Raw genomic sequence first — 8103 nt, 5'->3', positions numbered from 1 at the left:
GGTGCACAAGTGGGGCACACTGACATGCACACAGAGTATGGGCCGCCCGAGTGACAACCTGCCCCTCATATGTTCATCCATGTTCATAAAACTATGACAACACTAGGACAGTGTGAGCCCTGTGGGGTATCATACGAAAACTCATAACCTGCTGAACATTATGGTCCTGCTGAAAAACAGGGACCAATACTTTATGAAGTTTGAAGATTCTACGGTATGGCTGCTGCTGTAATTCTGGGTAACAACTACACAATTTTCTCAGAGACAAAGGCACATGGGGCCCAGCCCTGTGTAACGAAGCCATTGTCCAGCAGGGCAGAAGGGGCAGAGGGAGGGTATTTATGGGAAATGTAAATTTCCTCAGTGAAAGCTCAAATCCCACCGCCTTCCCAGGCTGCTTGTCTGCTGCTTCCCAGCTGAGGGGGAGGATGCTGCTCAAGGAGAAGAACGGTGGGAAAACGAGACAGTGGATCCATATTAGCTCTCGCATTCTTGTCAAGAGACACCAGAGAGCCGAGGCGCTGGGGATGGTGGCTCCAGCCAGTGGTGCAAGCCAGCTGGGCTGTGTATTACAGCTTGTGAGGAGACAAATCATTTGTTTTGCTGTTCATTTAGCTTGTGCCCTGAGCCATGGGTCAGAGTTTCCTCCAGCCCGGCCTGGGGGGCCAAAGGGCTGGGGCGGCTCATTGGCCTTCGTTGAGCTGACAGACTTTGTCTGAGCTCCCCCGGCGCTGGGCAGTGGGGGTGGGCAGTTTGCCGGGGATGCAGCATCACGGGGGGGCAGGAGGGACATGGCTGGTCCCCCGTTCTGCTCGTATCATGTCCAGTGTCAGCCACATCAAACGGGCAGCTCCCAGCAGCGGGTGTGAAATCAGAGCGGGGGTGTGAATGCCGCGGTGCTGAGCACACAGGCTGTGGGGGACGGACACAGGCAGCGCTGGCTGCCCCCGGCTCTGCATGTGCGTGGATGGGGCAGGCGGCACGCCGGCAGGAGGGCCCGCCCTGGGTGGGGCTGACAGGATGTGGTTTCCCCAAGGGAAGTGGGAGTCTCGGTTTCCGTGGTGTAGCACCCGCAGAGCACAGAGCTGGGTGTAGAATCGCCTGGCCCCTGGGTAAGTACAGACAGACACTGGCTGAGTCCCAGCTCCCTGCTCTGATCCCCACTCCTTGCCTAGAGCCCAAGCTAGACCCTGACTCTCAGCTTCCTCTTTTCTAACCACTAGACCACACTTCCCTCCCGAGTGCCCCTTTTCTTATTGCTAGACCACACTTTCCGGCTTTGCTCATTCCTGCACCCTCTTTCTCCCCAACACCCGCCCATGCAGGGACCTGGGACTCCCTGAAAGGAACCAATCGGGGGGTCCGTGAGGCCCGGCTGCCAGTTGCCCCCAAAGCCGCGGAGCGAGAGGATGTGGGGGCCAGGAGCCGGCCAGATGCCCTCTTGCACCAGGCGAGGCCTCAGAGTCCTCCTCGCGCTGCTCTGCCAGGGTAAGAGTCGCAGGGAGCCGGGGGCAGGAATCCCGCAGCACCAGGGAGAGACCCAGGACTCCTGGCTTCAGACGCCTTCCTGCGCCAGAGCTGAGACTGTCAGATACAGGACGGTGTGAGGGGCACGGGCAGAGAGGGGGGCTGTGGGTCAGGATCCAGAGGCATGGGCTGTGGGTCAGGGTTATGGAGCACTGGACAGCTGGGGGGCTGTGGGTTGGGGATGGTGGGTAGTGGCAGAGCTGGGGGCTGTGGGTCGGGGTTATGGGGCACTGGTAGAGCTGGGGGTTGTGGGTCAGGGTTATGGGGCACTGGAGAGCTGGGGGGCTGTGGGTTGGGGATGGGGGATAGTGGCAGAGCTGGGGGCTGTGGGTCGGGGTTATGGGGCACTGGCAGAGCTGGTCTGTTCCCCTGCAGCCCAGCTCTCCCAGGGGCAGGTCTATCGGATCCACGTGGCGCCCCATGTCACGGTGCAGCAGGGCCTCTGCGTGCTGCTCCCCTGCAATTTCACAGCCAATTTCAAGTCCCCCGGGCCTGTCTACAAATACTGGTTCCTCAGAGGCGCCGACTGGCACCGCGGTGTGCCCGTGGTCAGCACCAACCCGGACAGGCCCCCGAAGGAGCCCAGGGGTCGGATCCGCCTGGCTGGGGAGGCTGAGAACGACTGCTCCCTGAGCATCAGCGACGTGCGGGCTGAAGACCGGGACCGCTACTACTTCCGCTTCGTGAAGGGAGAGAGCAAATACAGCTACCTGGAGATCCAGCCGTTGGTGAATGTCACAGGTGCAGCAGGGGGCCCAGTAATACTGAGCTTGGTTATGCCCAGTGGTGGGAAGTTCCATGGCTCAGTCCCAATAATACACAGTGGCGAGGAATTCCACAGGTTAGCACCAATAATACCCAGTGGCGGAGAGTTCCACATGTTAATCTCAATTATACTCAGTGGCAGTGAGTGCTGGGGATTAATCCCAGTAATTCCCCACAGGGCTGATTCTTAATGGTTTCTCCTGCCTAGAGCTGAGGGACCAGCCAGTCCTGAGGGTCCCTGAGGTGCTGAAGCCCGGGCAGCCAGTGAATGTGACCTGCCAGGCTCCGGGCACCTGCTCTGGGACCCCTCCCCAAATCACCTGGACAGGAGGGTTCAACTCCACAGCCATGAACGTCTCAGAGCCCCAGGGGAACGGCAGCGTCTCCTACAGCTCCGTGCTCCACTTCACGCCCACCCTGGCGCACGATGGCAAAGAGCTCGGCTGCACCGTCACGTACCCTGCGGTCGGGGTGTCCACCCGCCGAGCCCTCCGGCTCCACGTCGGCTGTGAGTCACCCAGTGCAGCTTCGGCAGAGGCATGGGGGCTAGCAGTTATGGGGGTACAGGCAGGACTCCTGGATTCTATGTTTGGCTCCGTGAAGGGAGTGGGGACTAGTGGTTATGGGGGAATAGGCAGGACTCCTGGGTTCTATGCCTGGCAATGTGAGGGGAGTGGAAACTAGTGGTTACGGGGGACAACGCAGGACTCTTGGGTTCTATGCCTGGCAATGCGAGGGAAGTGGGGGCTAGTGGTTGTGGTGGGGGTGGAGCTGACAGCCAGTGGGGTCCTAGGAGAAAAATTCCCCACACGCCCTGTGTCCTGTTGCAGACGCACCGGAGCTGCTGCCGGGGGGGAACTGCACGGTGTGGGGCAGCAGGCCTGGGGGGGCGGCCACGTGTTACTGCGCGGCCGAGGGGAACCCCCCGCCCCGCCTCCAGTGGCGCCTGCCCAACCGCACCGTCCCCGGGGACTTCGAGGGCCCTGAGCTGCGGGCCAAGTCCTGGGTGCGAGGCCCGGCCGTGAGTGGGGAGCTGAGGGGCCCGGCCGGGGCCCTGGCCAACGTGTCCTGCGCCGCCGCCAACGCCCACGGGCAGAGCCAGGCCGAGCTGCCCCTCGTGCCTGCAGGTACTGGGGACCTATGGGAGTGGGTGCGGGGCACCTTGCTACCATAATTACTCACATATATGACCCACTCTGGGTATATGGTTCATGGCTGGGAGAGATTGTTGGTGGAGCTTGCATGGGATCTCCTGCTACCATAATTACACTCATACACAGCCATGTCTGCTAGTACCGTAATTACTCGTATACAATCATGTGCCTAGTACAAATTGCCATTTATTTAATATAGCCTGAGCATGGGGGTGGGGTTACCGTATATTCTCATAACCGAATAGTAACCACCCCCCTAATTTACTCCAAGGCCAGGGTGTGTCGGACCGGGCCAGGTCTGGTCACAGCTGAGGTCGTCTGCTCAGGGCGAATTGCTCAAAACTCGGGGCTCCTCACAGCCCCTGACTGGAGACCTTCCCAAACTGGCCACAAACCTGTCACATTGAGCACTCCAGGTGCCAATCTGGCTATCCAGAATCCTCACAAGCAAAGCGCCTCTGGCACTCCAGCTCCCTCTGTGCCGCAGTCAGCCCAGGGAGGGGTTATCGAACCCAGTCCCACCTACCCCAAACGGGTTCTCCCTGTCCCAAGAAACCAGCCACAGTTCCCAGCCAATTTACACTCTGGATCTTACCCACAAGTTCACGTTGGGCCGATCCTTTAGAATCTAAAATCGAAAGGTTTATAACTAAAAGAAAGAAAAGAAGGAGAGTAAAGTTGATAAGGAGAATACGTTACCTGCATCCAACCACCCAGTTCTCAATACAGGCTCTCAGCAGAGATGTTATAAACTCCAGTCTGAAAAGTCTCTGGCCTACATCCTATGTCAGGATGGGTCCACGATCCTTCCCGGCTCTCTGTCCCTCGCAAGGCTGCATCTGGGATCAGGAGCTGAACTCAAGACAAAATTGAGGGTGCCACATGGCACTTATATACTTCTTCTGGCATCTTTCCGGCCAGAGCAGGTCACCTGGTCAAGTGACCTATCCCTATTTCACATGCTGGCAGCCATTATGCCCTGGCTGGTTTGCCGGAATCCAGATTTGCAGACACATTCTTCAGTTGTGTATTGGCACCTGGAGAGTTGTTGTCCCTGGAGTTGTGCTATTTAGCACCGTCACTGGCTGAACATTCTTTGCCGGTTGCTGTCTCAGACAGAGATTTTTCCAGCATAAGCACAGAGTACTTATTCATAACTCCATGTACAGATATCACAGAAGTACATGAATAGCAAACATAGAATCAGTAGAACACAAGCTTTCATGTGACACCTCACACGCCCCCCTTTGTACCGACTTTTGGGGCAGACACCCCCCCCCATGGGTGCAGCAATGATCTTTAAAATCCAATAACGTGACACAGGGGAACCTAGGAACCTCTGAGTAGCTCGTGTGCCCTTACCGTATTTGCAGATGTATGCACGCCATGATACAAGGCACACGTGGAATGTAGCTGAGAGGAAGAGACAATTGCACCCTCCCCCCTTGCACGGGCAGGCTGTTGTAATTACGCACAAATACCTGCTGCCCCCCCTGCCCTGCCTGATGCCAATAATCCCACTGCTGACACCAGCTGTGTCCATCTCTCTCATCAGGGGACAATAATTTGCTGCTCATAGTCTCCAGTGGTGTCATCGGTGGCGTTCTGCTCCTCATGGGGCTGGTGATCGTGGTTTATAAAATAGCCAGAGCCAGGTGAGGGCACCAAGCCAGGGTCTTGGAGTGGCTTAGTCATAAAGAGGCTGCATGGGCCATGGGCCCCACTCAGCACTAGGGGCTGCAGGAGGCTCAAAATAGGAAGGGGAATGAGTGGAGGGCAGACAGGCCCAGAGAACTGGAGGGAGGAAGATGGGGGGGGGGGCGGGATTAATTAGTGCACCGGGAGATACCCATAGAAAATAGGCCACTGGGAGGGGATTGGACACTGCTCTCCCGTAGTTTGAGACTCCGCTAAGAAATAATTCATCAATGGGACTCCCTGCCACTGGGTATTAGCAGGGTCAACCTGTGGGACTCCCTGCCACTAGATATTATCTGCATTAATACATGGGACTCCCTGCCATTGGGGCTTGATTGTGGTAAACTCTGGGACTGACTGCTTCCGGGTGGACTCATCGGCAGCTCCAGGGCTGGGGGAACCAAGCTAAAGCTGTTCCCTCCTGCAGCAAAGATGGAGAGGAAGGACCCTCAAGCTATGGCGACGATGGCAACAGGGAGCAGCAGCCATCCCCTATGGAGGAGAAGCCCAACAGGGTGAAGAAAAAGGAGCGGTTCAACCCGTACAAGACCAAGGCAGGGGGAGAGGTGGGGAACGCCAGGGCTGCATGCTTCCCCCATCGGCCTTGGGGCTAAGACAGAAGAGACCTGCTTCTTCCCAGGATGGGTGGGGGCTTTCCCCTGGCAGGCAGGGCTGGTCCCAGTGCCCCAGCAGAGCACTAGGGGGCGCTGTTCTGCAGCTGTTTTCCCTGAGGTACTGGCCAGAGCCTCCACCTGCTTGTAATCAGACGTTTCCCGGTTCGTCAGAGCTCACGGGTCGCAAATCCCGATGTGCAGGCCGGATGCCCAGATAGTTAATTGCATTTGGCTTCTGAACAGCCGTGCTGATGCCCTAGATACATTTGTCTTGCTTCCTGCCCCTGGCTGCACGTGCTCTTTCCTCATGCGGGGATGTGTGGGGCTGTTCCCCAGCTGCCCCACCCCAGAGGCAGCTGCACCGCAGTCACTGTGCAAACCAACCCTTCCTCTTCGCAGCCTCCGGAGCTGAGCTCTGACGACTATGAGAACATGGAACAAGAGGAAAACAGTGAGACTGTAGCAGGAGGAGGAGACGAAGTCTACGCGAACACTGACGGTTTACGGACACATTTGCCATTTGACCAGATCTACTCCAATGTCTAACCTTAGACATGCTGACAGTGCTTCTAATTATCTTTTCTATTTCAACAAGTGCTTGTATTGCTATGGGTAATTATAGCTAGTGAGTGGGAGTGAGCAGTGGGATAGTTGGCAGTGACATGGTGGGGGAAGTGGGATATGCCTAGAACCAACACATGTCAGCAACTGAGGTAAGAAGTAGAGTTACTTCCTCTTTACGGTACCAGGTATGGTTCAGTCGCCATGTGGAGCAGCAAAAGACCCCCCCATACCCTGGTGCCCTAGGGGTGGTGCCCTAGGCCATGTGCCAGCTTTCCTGTGCATGAACTTTCCTGATGTCCGATAACCAGGCCCTGCTCCCAGATGCCCAGATAGGTTTGGTGCCATTTATGACATAACAGCAGGCACCCAAATGGGTGGTGCCCCCGTGTCAGCTAGTCCTTGTGCTAAGTCCTGTGAACGCCTTAGAATAGTGATAGAAATGTAGCCGTGTTAGTCTGGGGTAGTTGAAGCAAAATGCAGGACAATGTAGCACTTTAAAGACTAACAAGATGGTTTATTAGATGATGAGCTTTCGTGGGCCAGACCCACTTTCTCAGATCAAATAGTGGAAGAAAATAGTCACAACCATATATACCAAAGGATACAATTAAAAAAATGAACAAATATGAAAAGGACAAATCACATTGCAGAACAAGAGGGGGATGCAGGGGGGGGGGGGAGGAAGGAAGGTAAGTGTCTGTGAATTGATGATATTAGAGGTAGGGAGAGTGGGATGTTTGTGAGTTAATGGTATTAGAGGTGATAATTGGGGAAACTATCTTGGTAATGGGTGAGATAGTTCAAATGTTTGTTAAGTCCTTGTTGGAAAGTGTCGAATTTTCTACCAACTCTGATTTCTTAAGCATTCAGCTCTTTCTCCCCACCCTCCTGTTCCCCACCCTGCTAAAATCCTAAAATCAGAAAATCTCAGGACCCCAGGTTTTTGATCTTGCGTAAAAGTGGCTGCTCTTGCGCAAAAACTTGCTGCCTGTCTACACTGGCCGCATGTTCTTAACTGACATTGTAATGTATGAATTCAGGGCTTCTTGCGTGAGAACGCTGATGCTCCTGCTCAGGAATAAGCCCTCTTGCGCAAGAGCTCTTCCAGAAGAGGCCAGTGTAGACAGGCAACACGAATTTCTTGTGCAAGAAAGCCCTATGGTTCAAATGGCCATCGGAGCTTTCTTGAGCAAGAGAGCATCTACACCAGTGGTCCTCAACACGGTGCCCGCGGGGCCATTTGTGTGTGCCCGCCAAGTGCTCGGGGCTGGCCTGGCCCCGGGCATGTGGCGCATGCATGGTGCCGGAGCCGGCCCGGGCGAATGGCGTACGGTGAGTGCTGGCCACGGGAACGCCGTGAATTAGCCGCCCACACTCTGGGCGCGTGGCACTTGGGGGAGGCGCCGGCCCCAGGTGCTTGGAGGGGGGGGCCAGCCCTGGGCGCGCGACGCTTGGAGGGGGGGGGGGCGCTGGCCCCGGGCGCGAATTAGCCACCTGCGCTCTGGGCGCGCGGGACTTGGGGGGGGCGGCCCTGGGCACGCGGCACTTGGACCGGGGGGGGGGGCGGCTCCAGGTGCGAATTAGCCACCCGTGCTCTTGGAGGGGCGGCCCCAGGCGCGCGGCTATGGGGGGAGCCCCGCCCCCGAGCGCCCAAGTGTCCCCGCCCTCTGGCGCCCGGCAGGCGAACGGCCACGCCCCCTGGCGCCCGGCAGCCTCAGATGGTTGGGGATCACTGGTCTACACGAGCATGGATGCTCTTGTGCAAAAGCATATGCCCGGGT

The 8103-nt window shown here is 56.9% G+C and overlaps 1 protein-coding gene across 2 annotated transcripts; it reads left to right on the top strand.

Moving 5' to 3' along the window:
• The first annotated feature begins 1012 nt into the window (after positions 1-1012).
• Positions 1013-7825, top strand: LOC142819533 (sialic acid-binding Ig-like lectin 13). Of its 2 annotated transcripts, XM_089772521.1 has the most exons (8): positions 1013-1112; positions 1326-1488; positions 1903-2268; positions 2501-2800; positions 3123-3419; positions 5002-5101; positions 5572-5710; positions 6158-7825. In XM_089772521.1, the coding sequence occupies exons 2-8, from the start codon at positions 1410-1412 to the stop codon at positions 6302-6304; spliced, it is 1428 nt and encodes a 475-aa protein (XP_089628647.1). In that variant the 5' UTR covers positions 1013-1112; positions 1326-1409; the 3' UTR covers positions 6305-7825. The 2 variants fall into 2 exon arrangements, with proteins under 2 accessions (XP_089628647.1, XP_075763506.2); XM_075907391.2 differs by having other exon boundaries at positions 1065-1488.
• Positions 7826-8103: the final 278 nt, after the last annotated feature.

The sequence above is a fragment of the Pelodiscus sinensis genome, chromosome 22 (assembly GCF_052426305.1).
Source record: "Pelodiscus sinensis isolate ZL-2025 chromosome 22, ASM5242630v1, whole genome shotgun sequence".
Taxonomy (NCBI): Eukaryota; Metazoa; Chordata; order Testudines; family Trionychidae; genus Pelodiscus; species Pelodiscus sinensis.
Note: the sequence above shows the minus strand (reverse complement) of the source record. Positions and strands in the feature narration are given on the sequence as shown.

Coding starts and splice junctions, on each gene's coding strand:
- LOC142819533 (XM_089772521.1), top strand. CDS start 1,410: ATGTGGGGGCCAGGAGCCGGCCAGATGCCCTCTTGCACCAGGCGAGGC. Junction 1,489..1,902: donor CCTCGCGCTGCTCTGCCAGG/GTAAGAGTCGCA, acceptor GTTCCCCTGCAG/CCCAGCTCTCCCAGGGGCAG. Junction 2,269..2,500: donor GCCGTTGGTGAATGTCACAG/GTGCAGCAGGGG, acceptor TCTCCTGCCTAG/AGCTGAGGGACCAGCCAGTC.